The sequence below is a fragment of the Nothobranchius furzeri genome, chromosome 1 (genome assembly GCF_043380555.1).
Source record: "Nothobranchius furzeri strain GRZ-AD chromosome 1, NfurGRZ-RIMD1, whole genome shotgun sequence".
In the NCBI taxonomy this organism is placed as follows: Eukaryota; Metazoa; Chordata; class Actinopteri; order Cyprinodontiformes; family Nothobranchiidae; genus Nothobranchius; species Nothobranchius furzeri.
The window spans coordinates 88827629-88841021 of record NC_091741.1 but is presented as its reverse complement, the minus strand read 5'-3'; the positions used below and the strand labels follow the sequence as shown (position 1 = coordinate 88841021).

General features: G+C 40.8%; 3 protein-coding genes and 1 long non-coding RNA gene across 10 annotated transcripts; 3 read left to right on the top strand and 1 right to left on the bottom strand.

Moving 5' to 3' along the window:
• Positions 1-34: 34 nt before the first annotated feature.
• On the bottom strand, positions 35-4046 carry LOC107377260 (dentin sialophosphoprotein). The gene is made up of 10 exons (XM_015946773.3): positions 3912-4046; positions 3552-3705; positions 3333-3407; positions 3162-3252; positions 2657-3079; positions 2438-2564; positions 532-1194; positions 355-474; positions 251-285; positions 35-180 (listed from the first exon to the last, which is right to left on the bottom strand). Exons 1-10 carry the CDS (start codon positions 4007-4009, stop codon positions 86-88), a joined length of 1881 nt encoding a protein of 626 aa, XP_015802259.3. The 5' UTR covers positions 4010-4046; the 3' UTR covers positions 35-85.
• LOC139069898 (uncharacterized) lies at positions 1203-3647 on the top strand. 2 transcript variants are annotated; one of them, XR_011520574.1, is made up of 4 exons: positions 1203-1427; positions 2747-2985; positions 3290-3458; positions 3560-3647. It is a non-coding gene; the product is annotated as an uncharacterized lncRNA (long non-coding RNA). The 2 variants fall into 2 exon arrangements; XR_011520573.1 differs by lacking the exon at positions 3560-3647 and having other exon boundaries at positions 3290-3552.
• A 197-nt stretch (positions 4047-4243) lies between the features above and the next one.
• On the top strand, positions 4244-9501 carry zdhhc24 (zinc finger DHHC-type containing 24). Its single transcript, XM_015946850.3, has 3 exons — positions 4244-4973; positions 7078-7355; positions 7444-9501. Exons 1-3 carry the CDS (start codon positions 4669-4671, stop codon positions 7734-7736), a joined length of 876 nt encoding a protein of 291 aa, XP_015802336.1. The 5' UTR covers positions 4244-4668; the 3' UTR covers positions 7737-9501.
• Positions 9502-9730: 229 nt separating this feature from the next.
• Positions 9731-13359, top strand: LOC107377296 (myosin heavy chain, embryonic smooth muscle isoform). Of its 6 annotated transcripts, none has more exons than XM_015946819.3 (12): positions 9731-9872; positions 10620-10657; positions 10743-10901; positions 11032-11143; positions 11234-11284; positions 11416-11493; positions 11642-11698; positions 11824-11883; positions 11968-12032; positions 12102-12255; positions 12443-12495; positions 12584-13359. In XM_015946819.3, exons 1-12 carry the CDS (start codon positions 9807-9809, stop codon positions 12789-12791), a joined length of 1101 nt encoding a protein of 366 aa, XP_015802305.3. In that variant the 5' UTR covers positions 9731-9806; the 3' UTR covers positions 12792-13359. The 6 variants fall into 6 exon arrangements, with proteins under 6 accessions (XP_015802305.3, XP_015802314.3, XP_054595106.2 ...); XM_015946835.3 differs by lacking the exon at positions 9731-9872 and adding an exon at positions 9905-10096; XM_054739130.2 differs by lacking the exon at positions 9731-9872 and adding an exon at positions 9905-10096 and having other exon boundaries at positions 10615-10657.
• Positions 13360-13393: the final 34 nt, after the last annotated feature.

Below are 13393 nucleotides of genomic sequence, written 5' to 3'. Positions count from 1 at the left end.
GAACGTTTCATTTTCATAAAAATAAGACATGATTTTGTTCACCTGACTCCTGCTTTAATGAAGCCACGACTTGTTTTTGACACATTTAGTCATAGAAGTGATCAAACTCGTCCGAGTCACCGATATGATCCACCTTTGACGTGTCCGTCACTTGGAAGATGTTCATGTTGTGACAAGCAGCTGGAAAATAAATTCAACATTAATCAGAGGCCATCGTCACACCTGGACAGTGTCTGGTGGTATTTTGTACCTGTGGGCTCTTGGTCGGAGCGCTCATCCTCTTCTCTACAAAAGAAAAGTGACGAGAATCAGATTTCATGAAGTTCACCAGAGAAAAGCCAGATCAGGACTCACACTTTCCCTGCTCCTGGGGGTGCGAGGAGATTCTCGATGGCATCATCGGTGGATTCATCAGAAGATTGTGTCTTAACTTCATCTTCATCATCCTCAGGAATCGTCTGCATCTGTTCAGACCTAAAAACAAGACGCAATTCAGAGGAAGCCATGTTGGATCATTTAAATCTATTTTACCTTTTTTCTTGTGGAGAAATTATTTCATCCGAATCGCAGCTATCTTCTGCTTCATCATTCCTGTCCTCCTTATTTGACTCCTCATCGTCTTCGCTTCCATCCTCCTCTTCATCCTGTGAGGAGGCAGAACTCTCCGTTCTGATTTTAGTATCTTTGTTATTTAACTGTTCATCTTCCTGATGCTCCACGTCTTCTGTTGTCTTAATTCCTGTAGAAACCTCGTCATCTCCCTCTGCATCACCGACTTGCTCCTGACTTTTCCAGCTGTTTTCCTCGTCTCCAGCTTCCAAATCTTTTGTTTCCTCCTCCTCATCCCTCTCTTCATCACTGCTTCCCTCCTGACTAACTATTTCCTCTTCAGCTCTACTTTTATTTTCCACGTCTCCTCCTGATTCCTCTGCTCTACAGCTCAGTGATTTGTCATCATGACTTTGATTCTCCATCTTTTTACTCAAACTACTCTCCTCCTCATCCGAGTGCTGGCTCTCCCCATCATCCTCTCTCCTGTTCTCTGTTTCTCCTTCAGGTAGAGGAGATCCAACAGGAGCTTCTCTCTCGGTGCTGCTGTTGCTTCTGTCGCTGCCCACAGATGAGGAATTTCTTTCTGAGCTCTGATCTGCTGCCAACGAGGCAACGATGATTTTATTGGAAGTCCCGTACGACCTGAGAGAGAAGTGTGTAGCTGTCAGTTGTTTATTTCAAATACGTTGAAGAATTTCCAGCCGGGGGCACTGTTGCCTAGTCAGTAGCTGACTGATCCCTTGTGAAACCAGGAGTTGCCCATTAGTTGATATGAAACACAGCTGTGTTGGTAAAGAACAAACTTTCTGCAAGGAAACACGCCCTGGCTGAGCTAGGAGATGGAACTTTGCCTCAGACAAACCGTCAGAATGGAGGTACATGTTTAAGAAATGTTTGGACATAAATATTGAGTTTATTTTGACTGTGCACTGATGGTTGGTTTACCAGCCCGGAGATTCTGTATTACGTGACACAACATTCCAGTAGGATGGGATATTTGCAGCCTTGGGAAAGCGGAGCGAGGAACATGATTTATTGCTCCTGTGATTGAGATGTGGGTTTATTTTTGGCTTGCTGTGACCATTGCTTTTCGTTTAACTATTCATACAGTTTTCACGCTCTGATGGTTGACCTCATCACCAGAAGTAATTTCAGATTAACAGAATTAAAACCTCTGCACCAGTCGAGGCTCTCTAATCGCTTTTTCCTTCCTTCAATCCTGAGTCTGCCACAAAGTGTTTGTGTTTTATATTATTTGTGTAAAATGTAAAAAATCAAACATGTTTCATGCTTTTCCCCCTCTGGAACATGTTTAAAATTTGGACTTCACCTCCTGAAGTTACACCATCAATAAACAGGCAAAACTGGCTTTATGAAGGGTGGGTGTGGCAGAAATACACACTTAAGAAACCATGTTAGGCTTCTGACCTGAGGGTCAACCTCTTGGTAGAGCAGACTTTAGTCCTTATGTCTTATGCAACTGAAAAGAAACTAATAAATCAAAATAAAATTTAAAACATTGGATTTTGCATGGTTATTAGTACCGCACATTAACCCATTTTGCTCCGAATGAATAAAAATACCAAACACGGACCTGTCTCGGATCAGAAGCAAACCAGACCTAACAAGCCTTTTTACTCCCAATCCATGAAAGTAATGATACTTATGTTTGTAATCTAGACATCTGATCACCCTTTCTGGTCATGAAAACATTTAATTGTATATTACTTCATGTTATCGGTGTCACCTAAAAGTTTTATTTAAATGATTTGTTTTAAGGTGAAATTAATATTTTAAAAGTAAATCGTTTAAACATGCGAGTTATTTGGATGAAGTTGGTCTGCACCTAATCAGAGTCAACGGCACAATAAACCTGTTTTCTTACTTCTGAGAGTCTGGTGATGATTGCTGCCCTCTTCCTCTCTTCTTCTTCCTCTTCCTCTTGTCTCTGCCAGCCAGAGGGGAACCTCTGCTGCTCCCACTGCTCTGTTCATGACTGCTGGACAGACGAACTGCAAAAGGACGTTAACAAGGACAAGTTACTGAAATGCATCAGAAAGACAAATCTACTCAAAACTGAACCTGATTTTTATTCTCCTCTCACCTGGTTTAACGTCCAGACCAGGAGACAAACCACCATCTTTCTTCTTACTGGTGTTCGTTGCTCCACTTGTCTCATTTCCTTCCCCAACAGAAAAACTTGATGGAGGGGGGTTTTCTGTGTGGAATCGGCCCACAGATCCCGAAGAGCCGGGGTCCCAGCCTGATGCCTCCTGCTTGGACCACCGCTGATGACCCAGCGAGGAGGTTGGGTGTTGGAGTAAAAACGAGTGAGGGAGTAGGAAGTTGGGTGGAGGGAAGAAAAGGGGGCTGTGGGTGCGATGAAGAGCTGTGAGGAATCCTGGAAACCTGCCTGTGTGGGTCTGAGTGGAGGTCAGCTGGGAGAAGGGATGGTGGGAGAAGCTACTTTGTGGGTAATCTGAGTTTTCATGGGAAGGAACACATTTTTGATTTTGCATTGAAGGATCTGGAAATATAGATATGACACAGAATCTTGTGTGTGTGAATCAAACATATTTAAAACAAGAAAAAGTTATAAGTAAACAAACCATGTGACAGCTTAGGTGCATCTACTGTGGATGTCAACACTTCGTTTTCTTCTGATTTCTGTTGATATACCCTGGAACAATCTTCCATCTTCTGTTGAACAAATCCACATTTTCTCTTTTCATTTTAGGGAAGGGGAAGTTGCTTCCACACACACATTCCTATGACCGTACCTTCTGCTGAGCTGCCTCTTGTAGCTGCTGCTGCCAGCGGGGAGAGTTCTCCTCTAAGTATCTCTCATATTCCATCTGTTAAATGTCAAAATGTTGAGATTAACTCCAGAAAGTCACAAAGGAGAGGTCTGAGGAGCTGTTAAATCCTGACTGTAGCCTAACATTCTAGAGTTACCCCATAAATTTTATGTGTTTGTGTGTTTCTTTGTGTTTGTGCACCCGAATAGTTTTCATGGCAGCATTACGGGTCAACATCTCCTCCAGTGTGTCCTGAGCCTTCTCAAACTGCTGCAGCAGCTGCTTGTTGTGCCTTTGAGCCTGGTGCTCTCTGTCCTTCAGTTCCTGTAAACGCTGCTGAAGGAGCATCGCTCTACTACAGGAAACAAGGAGACATTTAGGTGGGATCTGTGTCATCTGTGGTCAGCGCATCTATTTATTTATTTAAAAAAATTTACAATAAAGCACTTTGTGCTACTCTGTTAAATCTCATTTGTTTTAAAAAATTGTTAGACAAATATTCCTAAAGTCAATAATATGATCATATCTTTTATATAAACACTGTCTATTTAAGTGTCTTACCTTTCCTTTAAACAGTACTCCCTCTGCTTTGTTAAAGTATTTTCCCTGGTTCTGGTTCGAAACCCAAGGGACAGTAAATTCTCTGTTGGTGCAGCCATGACTGCGAGCTTTCTTCAGATGAAGAGATTATCAGGGATTAAAGCCTATGACGAGGAGGGAACAGATGTATGCTGCCAATCACATACCAGCATTCTAACATGTGTTTATATTATATATATATATATATATATATATATATATATATATATATATATATATATATATATATATATATATATATATATAACATGTAGATGTGATTATAATGTACAAGTAAATACTATTTTTACATTTAAAAAAAGAAACATTATCTTTATGAACTTCATAAATAAATAGTTTTTTTTACATGTGAAATCAGAAGGATCTTCGTAATTATTTCAACAACAGAACTAAACTGCGTTGTTACACTCCGGTCGTGTTATGGTGTAACACACAAATCGCGGACGTGATTTCAGCGATTCACTTGTAGAGTTCATAGATGATAAATGATTAACTTCTTTCCCGTTTAAAAATAGAGTTCGTTTTGTTTAATCTTGCCAGCTAGGACATTTCCCCAAGAGGATATGATCGTTTACTGACGTCATACAGTTTTCTGTTATAAACTCGCGCGTGAAGCTAACTGAGGGTAGTTAGCTAGCTGTCAACTGTGCGTCTGTAAATTAATTCCTTCACACTTTTAACCACTTTTACTTCACGGAGAGTTGGCCGAGGTGACAACATGACGAGCTTTGCCAGCACCGTGTTCTGCAGAACTCAAAGGGTTTGTCAACACCTGCCAGTGTTTCTTAACACCTTCCTGGTTTTCTCCATTACTGGCGAGGTGAGTTACCTGGTGCTGGTCGAGGCTCCCCTGGAGGCGGAGCCGAAGAAAAAGGAGTGGACCGCCTGTTGGAAGGTGGTCCACTTGCTGGCCCAGTACTTCATGCTGGGGAACATCTGCTGGAACGCCCTCCTCTTCCTGAAAACGAACCCCAGCATTAAAGGGGTGTTCTTGGGAGGAGATGGCTTGGGACAGGGGTGGAGGTAAGACGAGCATTTTTTTGTTCTTACAGTAAAATGTATAGATGTAGCGTTTTACCCACCACCACTGCCTGAGCTGTCAGAAAAATAAACTTATCCTGACTCTTACACCAGTAGGAGGGTTTACTGGACCGATACAAACTAATAACTTAGATTTAAAATAAAAATGAGATGTAAGTGAAGGCTATCTTTATTAAATATACTTAAAGTCAATAATCATTCTATTTTCATAATTTAAATTGTAATTAAACTGATTTAAACAAACACCTTAATTGTTTTACATATTTGTTTGAAGGAAACATTTCCATGTTTTAGTTTTAAAGGGGACATGTGACTTTTTCTCTTAAGTAATAATACTTCTGTGGTCGATATAAAACATGTTTATGAAATTCTTTGCACAAAATCCCTCTGACGCAAAGATTTCAGATAGTTTTATTTTTGACCTTTTCAGTTCTTTCCAGAAAGAGCTGTTTCAAGGCTCTGTCTCTTTATGAAAATCAACTGGAACTGGCCACACCCACCACCATCCCACTCAGGCTGCTATAGGCTGAGAAGCTCCAATATACGGGAGGGGCTTGAAGTAAAGCTGCTGCTCCTCTGGGCAGCTGCTCTCCTTCAGAGAGCTGTTTCTATTCGAATTTCCCCATTTGTGACATCCCAAACAGGGACATTAGGCTTGTCTTAGACACGTGATTCCTAAAACCAAACACTGTCAGAAAACAGACAAGATTTTTATTTCCATATTTGGAATGTTAACTCATTCACTGCCTGATCGGTAAAGCCCTTTGCTGCCAGCGTTTCTCACCGTTTTTACTGTTTTTTTAAGAGTCACAGAACGTTGAACGCTAGGATGATGTTGACGCCAAAACAACCAAAGCAAAGCGGAGACTCACCTCTTACATCAGGAAGAATCTGCGACTATCAAGTCCCATCGGGTGGAGGCAATGACTCGCTTCAACGCTATTGTCCAGGCGGCAAGCGGGCTTGGGTTTATTATCCCATTTATTGAAGATGTTGACGATTACAGTTATGCAGGTTCCAGAATAGCGATATTTTGTCAAGGTTATGAAAATGATGAAAATTACAACGGCAAATTAGTTATGCAATGAAACCAAATGAAGCGGTAAAAACCGTGTGACCTCCCGTCACCCCAAAACCCCAGTGCACTGCCACCCTGACACCTATATAGGCTCCGCAGTGCCACCAGTGGTCAAAAGAAATATAAACCATAGTGCAATAAACTGAAATATATATGAGACATCAAAAAGAACTTGGACCATAATATAATGTAAACCCAAACAATATTGGCTCCTACACGCGCGTTTCGAGCTTTTCCGTTCTTTCATAGTCCGTTGTTGAATTGTGATGGGCAGAAGCTTTCCCTGTTCGCGCCTCACTGTTTTTACAGCAGCAACCCAAAACGATCTCCTAGCACATGGATTTTCTGCTTCCTGATCACGTGACGTGTGATGTATGCGGATGAAGATCGGCTTTAGAGCTGAGATGTTTGTTCTCACAGTGCGGGGGCTCGTTCCGACGCCCACACAGTAAAAAAAATGCAAATGACGACTTAAGTCGTCATTGGCAGTGAACGGTTGGATTTAAAATGACGACTTTAGTCGTCAATGGCAGTGAATGAGTTAAAAAGGCAGTAGAGACCCACATGGCAGTACCAAAGGTGAGCTGAACATAAGATGTGCCCTCTTAGCCAAATAAAAAGCATAAAAGTGATGACCAAATGAGCTCAATACTTGTTAGATAGGACTAATATTTTCTTACAGTTGCTAATTCATTATAATTATTAATAAATTAAAACTATGCCAGTATATGATAATATCTAACCCTTTTAATGCCTTTTATTGTTGTTGTTGTTATTAATAACAATAATAATAATAATAATAATAGAGTTATATGTTTTCTAATCGGTTACATGTGTTCAGATCTCTTTTCCAGTTGCTCCAGTAACATGAGGAATTTTTGATCAGCCTTACTGGGAGTTTGTGAAATATTTATTGACTTTTGAAGTTGATACAGAAACCAGTGTCAATGTTGATATTCTGTACAGAGGCATCTCCCACAGTTCCATCTCGTTTCCTTGGTAACACAGGTACTGTTACACGTGTGAGACACACACTCCCCCTCGCTGCTCCCACTGCTACGACTGCAAGGTGTGTGTGCTTCGCAGGGACCACCACTGCGTCTTTTTTGGCCAGTGTGTCGGCTTCCACAATTACCGCTACTTCCTGAGTTGCTTGCTGTTCATGTGGTCGGGTCTCCTCTACGCCGTGGTGATGAACGCAGAGGTCTTCATCGTCATCCTGAAAGAGGGCGTGACGTTGCACAGCGTCCTGCTGCTGCTCATACCCTGGATCATGCTTGTTTCAGGTACAGATTTGCATTTTGACTGCGTTCTCTCAGATTTATATCTCGAGTACTATTTTAATCTGCATCTTACTCTTCCCACATCCTTTAGGCAAGGTGTCAGCCCGCGCCTTTGCCTTCGCCTTCATCGCTGACACGTGTGTGGTGGGTCTCCTGCTAGTGTCTGCATTCTTCTTCTTCCATCTATTCCTGATGTTTCGCGGTCAGACCACCAGAGAGTGGTACTCATCTCGCCGTCCCTACAGCCTGGGGCTCCTTGGTAATCTGCGTCACATGCTGGGAGTTCGCTGGTACCTTTGCTGGCTCTCCCCACTCATCCCATCCCCACTGCCTGGAGATGGGATAAACTTCCAGGTCACAGGATCACTGGAGCCATCCCAGTGACAGCTGGAAGTCTGAGCAGGTGGCACGCCTTTACCTTAGTGGGGCTGGTTAATGTTGGGAGCTGCAGCAGCAGGGAAAAGAACCTTGGCAGCTTTGGGTGGGATGGTGCTTAAACATCGTGGGGTTGATTTGGATCTCACTGGTTGCGATGATACACCAGTATGTAGCCTTGTGCTGTGCTGAGACCTGCTGGATCTGTGCTCTGAATGTGGCTGGCCTCAGGGTATTACACAGTAATGAGTGGCATTCCAAAGGTAGCACTGAAAAACACTGAAATAAAAATGTATAATTTAAGAAGCACTTGCAGGCTGACAGTGGCTCCTGGTGGTGATGTTAAATCTACTAATTCAGGGATTTCCTAGAACATTAAGATGCCTCGTGGGTTTTTACTGAATTCTGTGTCAGGATAAACAATGAGAGGGTCGCACAGCATCGTGCAAGACAATCATTCAAGACCCTCTCAGAACTAGTGTATCACTTAACTTGTGTTTCTCTTTACACACTTAGGTGATGTAATGCCATCTGGTTAAACACAGTATGTAAACCTGAGTTTTGAAGTCTTGTTTTGTTGCTGTTCCAGTCAGTCTGGGAAGCCATGCTGGTGTTTTATTGTTATTCATACAGATCAGTTGAAAAATACTCAATGCATTTGTTACATGTGTGTCGCCCGTCTCAGTTCAGTATGTAACATGCACTAATGTCTTACCTCACCTTGTTATGGCCACCAGCCATAACACACCTGATGCCATGGTCTTTCAGTTCTTCGCTGGAGTTATTTTCTTGTGCACTTTTCACTATCTGAATTATTGCCTTGAAACAAGATTAACGTCTTTGTTTTGGGAGGGTTTTTTTTTCCTTCTTGTTGCTAAAAATGATATTAAAGCCAAAATTTGTGTTTGTTTTGTTAATTGTTTTGATGCAAATTTTTGTAATGTTGGGTTTTACTGGGTTAAAGTGCATTATTGAACAGTTTGAAGAGCGATATTATACATACTTTGCTGTGACTGTTGCATTCTTTAAACTTGTGTTGTAAGAGGTGTTTTGTTAATTAAATTTTTTGTCTACCTGCATTACTCTCAACTTAAAATTTATAAGACATTAAATGTCACTCATTTACTAGATGATACTTGTAAAGTTATTCTCTCAGTGAAACAGTTATGGGTTAAATGAGAATAATAAGAATATGGTGCAAAAGTTGGGCTGCACAGTAGCACAGTGGCTAGTGCTGTTGGCTTGCAGCAAGAAGGTCCTGGGTTCAAATTCTATGTTGATGGTTCAAAATTGCTGAAGATGGGCACCAGCCACCCCCCTGCAATCCTGTGTGGACAAGCGGGTATAGACAATGGTTGGGTGGTGAAAAAGTAATGTCAGAAATTCAGCTTAGACTGAGAGACCATCTAAAGCAGGGATATTCAATTCCGGGCCTGGAGAGCCGGTATCCAGCATGTTTTAGTTTCAACCCTGCTTCAACACACCAGATTTCAATCTGCAGTTAATTAACAGGCTTCTGCAGAACCTAATCAGCTCCTGCACAGGTGATTCAACCACTGATGTGTGTTGGATCAGAGAAACCACTAAAACGTGCTGGATACTGGCCCTCCATGCCCGGAATCTAATACCCCTGATCTAAAGGTTTAGGAACCCTTTGCAGGTGTGTGGATTCGTTAGCTGATTTGAGTCTAGAATATTGAACCTTTTCACAATATTCTAATTGTCTTGAGCCATAATCATCACAATTATAACAAATAAACTGAACTTGAATTAACTGGATTTGATGTTTGAGTATCTCATATTAGTTCCACCTTTTAAGGTAAACTACTAAATAAATTAACTTTTGCATCATATTCTGTTTTTTTAGTTATTCTAAGAAGTAAAACGATCGATTAAAATCTACCAGTAAGGGTATTAAAAGTTCAACAGGTAATTTATTTTGAGTCTTTTATATATTAGGTTGTTAGACTATGTAGAACTTTTAAAATGAAAGTTTTGTCAAAGGCTGAGCTGGAAGTAAACATGGAAACCTACAGTTAGTTGATAGTAGACTTTACCTTTTAAAACAGCTTCAGTTAAATGAAACATCAATGCCTTTTAGAGTTTTTTTGTATTCATATGAACTTTATCCCTACTTGGAGAAAGGTAAAGATGTTCCTCCCTCTAATCTGCCTCTTCCAGACATTTTTGTCCTGAATCATTGGCAGCATTTAGTAAACTTGACTGTCAAATTAGATAATTGTTGTGTTTGTTAGGAAAAACGGACATAATCCATGCCTTGTTTTTACTCACCCGTTAGCGCTGCAGGTGCTCGTTAGCTTGTTTGTTATAGCAGCCCAGATTTAGCCGAAAAGTAACGTTTCATGTTGGTAAGAAATTAGTTTGATATTTTTTATTTAGAATGAGTAAAATCAGTGCGGTAATATAACTTAAAGAGCCCCGTTAAACGAGATTTTACAGCTAATTGGAAAGTTTGAAGATAAGCTAGCTTTAGCATTAGCATAGCTAATAGAGTTTAAATGTTCAATTACAATGTTCTTTACTAATTTTATTCTTTATAGATCAATATTAATACATATAAACAACATTTTAGTCATTATGATAAAGGTTGCTGTGAGAAGCGCCATCTTTTGCACAGTAACTAATTTTAGCACCAAACGTTTTTAGCATTGAATTTTACTTGAATATATTTTTATATTTAAAAAGAAAAGCCATGTCCTCACATGGTGTTTGCTTCATGTAAATCTTGGCAAAGTATTGAAAAAAAAAACGAAGTCATTTATTATTTGTAAATTTTTTGGATTTGTAAAATTAGAGATGGAGGAAATTGTAGTCTTTCTTGGTCATTTTAGTAAAACATAAATAATAATTTGTAGTTTCTTTGGAGCACAGGGGTACACCAGCAGGATGAGTTCCACAGAGGAAACTATGTGAGTGATGTCCTACGAACACAAAAAATATGAGATGTACTTTTGGATGATGGTGTTATATTCTCACTGGTGTGTGTTTTTAAAGATCAGTAAAGGAGCTGCAGGAGAGAATAGCAGAGTTGGACTACAATCAGAATCAGCTGAGGGAACTGAATGATGAGATGAGGTCCTGGCTGGATGTTGCTGATGATGACATAGCATCACTCCGCTCTGAGAACACCACACTCAGAAAACAAGTGAAAGAGTAAGCCATGGTGCATTTTTACCAAGTCTCTATAAGATCTGTGTCTCTATCTTGTCCACTTTTACCCACCTTCCCCAAGTTTCTACGTTAAAGAAACAGTCAGAAGCTGTGTGTGTTTGTGTATCTCCAGGCTGGAGAAAGTCATTTTTGAAGCACAGCAGGTTGAAGCAGAGCCCTGTGAGTTCCTGACGGCTAGAGACCTAGCTGAAAAAAGATTCAGTGTAAAAGAGATCCAAGATTTGGTACGTCAACAGGAAGAGGGTGGTCAACATGGATATACTGTAACTCTTAACTATCAGTGTTCACACCACTCCTTTGGCTTCACTCTGCAGGAAAGGAAATCAAACACCACGAAAGAAGAAAATAAGATGCTAACAGTCCTGGTGGATATTTTGTTGCTTTACACATGACTGCTTTAATCTGCCATCTGTGTGTTTTGTGAAAGAATTGGGAATTTAAATCAGTCCAATATATTCTTTGCGGGATGCAGCTAGTGTTGCTTTCACCATTTCAGGTAAGGAACTTGGAGGAAGAGAGAGAAGAAGACAAGATGACTCTGAGCAACCTCAGGGCCTCATTTCAGAGCATGCAGGTAGCGCTGGGGCGTCTACTTCAAGCTGCCGACTCGTGCAGGGGTTACAGCATCTCATCCTCTTTTATAGATGGCACAACAGGTTAACAGATGCCTTCTAAATTAGCTCCTGGTTTGTTATGATGATGATGTTGGTGTGTTTTGTCAGATGGAAATGGAGGAAACTCAGTTAGCAGTGCAGCATAGGGATGAGGTTATTCAGCAGGTAGGAGCACCAGAAACACATAGAGGATTAGGAGTCAGGATTTCCTTTTAAGATATTCATCTAATTCAAAAACGATGCAATTTTATGTTTATTGTGTGAACTATTGTTATTTGTGATTGTGATAGAAAGACCTGCAGATAAAGCATCTGGAGGAAACCATGGAGGAATATACTGACATCATCAAGGTAACAGTGTTCACTTTTTAGGTTGTTTTTTTTTTTCCCTGTTGAGCTGTTTTAAGTGTTTCATTTAGAGTTTATCTGTTCCAGGATCTCAGAACGACGAAGCAGGAGCTGAGCAAGCAGCTGGAGGACAGACTGGACGAGGCCTCGTTGTAACTCTCACACACTGGTCCGCCTTTCTTTTTTAGGTGATTGTTGTGACTGTGTGTTTGTTTTTCCAGCCCTGTTCTGGCTGAGGTGATGGGAGAAGACGAGGGGTTAGTCAGTTCTCATCTGTCCTTGGCAGAAGAAATCCAGCTGCTGGTCTCATCTGCTGAGATGAACCCCAGCAGGTCCAGCTTCACAGATCTCACTCTGGTGGCTTCTGATGAGGAGGTAAAACCAACTTGTAGTTTTTTATTTAGACTTTGGTTTAATGATAATGAATCCAAGTGGACATGAGCGAGGGTTCCAACAAAATCTGTCGAGGTTGAAGGTACTTGTTGCAAGACTTGAGTTTTCCTTGGCGTACCTTCTGGATTGTTATAAATGACATAGTTGGTGTGTTGAATCATCTCTGCAGGAGAAGAACGGAGTTCTGCTGGATTCTCCCAAAGCTGACCTCAGTACTGAAAGGTATTTTAGGAAAAACCGCTCCAAAACACTCGTTATTTCATTATTGCTGCGTGTCATGTGTCCCTGTGTTTTGTTTTAACTAACTTAGAGAGGAAGGACTTGCTGACGCCTCGAAGACCAACATCCACGGATCAAGTCTGTTCAAGCTGTGCATCTTCACTCTTTCCTTTTTGGTCTCTGCGGTTTTGGGATGCGTCGCAGGAAACTTGTTTTCCAGTAACATTTTGCAGAGTGGTTCCCAGCTCATGTTAGAGCCCTACATCAGCGTCCAGTACAACGCCTTACCTCCCGTTTGATCTCTTAAGTGGAGTTGCATCCATCTGCTTCAGCTCTAGAGTGCTGTTGGGACTTTGTGGGACACTTAAAGAAAACTGATATGAACGCAGCATGTTAAAAAAACAAATCCTCTGTTTATTTTGTCCAAAATTAATCACAGATGTGACACAAGCCTCCTCACAGCCTGTTGGTGTTTTTTTGTTTAGCTTTAATGATGGTTTAGAGTCATTAGTACAGTTGATTTCTTACCTCAGTCAGTCATTTCTTTTATTGCTGCACTTCTTCCAGTGTTCCATCATCTTTCTGCTAGTTTCCCATCATTTTTAGAGCCATTGTGTTTTTCCACATGGTCGATTGGCTTCTTGAAAATGTTCGTAATCTTTTGTTCACTATTCTTCACAAGCTTTTCAGTCCAGGTTTACACATTCACACCCATGCAGATGCAGAAACTTTTATTTGTGACTTTTTATCTCATAATTATGCGTTTACAGTCATAGTTGTGACATCTATGGGACCGTTTTTCGTTATTTCTTTCAAGGTTCTCCATAGTTATTTCTCTTTAAATTACACGGTTATTTTATTCTATCATAATTGAGTGCTGGCATGTTATTTTGGTTTAAAA

Bases quoted from the DNA above. Each gene is read 5' to 3' on its own strand.
- LOC107377296 (XM_015946819.3), top strand. From the start codon at position 9,807: ATGAAACATCAATGCCTTTTAGAGTTTTTTTGTATTCATATGAACTTT. The intron at 9,873-10,619 runs GTAAAGATGTTC...TTTGGAGCACAG, and splicing joins TTATCCCTACTTGGAGAAAG to GGGTACACCAGCAGGATGAG. The intron at 10,658-10,742 runs GTGAGTGATGTC...GTGTTTTTAAAG, and splicing joins AGTTCCACAGAGGAAACTAT to ATCAGTAAAGGAGCTGCAGG.
- zdhhc24 (XM_015946850.3), top strand. From the start codon at position 4,669: ATGACGAGCTTTGCCAGCACCGTGTTCTGCAGAACTCAAAGGGTTTGT. The intron at 4,974-7,077 runs GTAAGACGAGCA...TTGGTAACACAG, and splicing joins GGCTTGGGACAGGGGTGGAG to GTACTGTTACACGTGTGAGA. The intron at 7,356-7,443 runs GTACAGATTTGC...CACATCCTTTAG, and splicing joins CTGGATCATGCTTGTTTCAG to GCAAGGTGTCAGCCCGCGCC.
- LOC107377260 (XM_015946773.3), bottom strand. From the start codon at position 4,009: ATGGCTGCACCAACAGAGAATTTACTGTCCCTTGGGTTTCGAACCAGA. The intron at 3,408-3,551 runs GTGCACAAACAC...GACATTTAACAG, and splicing joins CTGCCATGAAAACTATTCGG to ATGGAATATGAGAGATACTT. The intron at 3,080-3,161 runs GTTTGTTTACTT...CTATATTTCCAG, and splicing joins TGCACCTAAGCTGTCACATG to ATCCTTCAATGCAAAATCAA.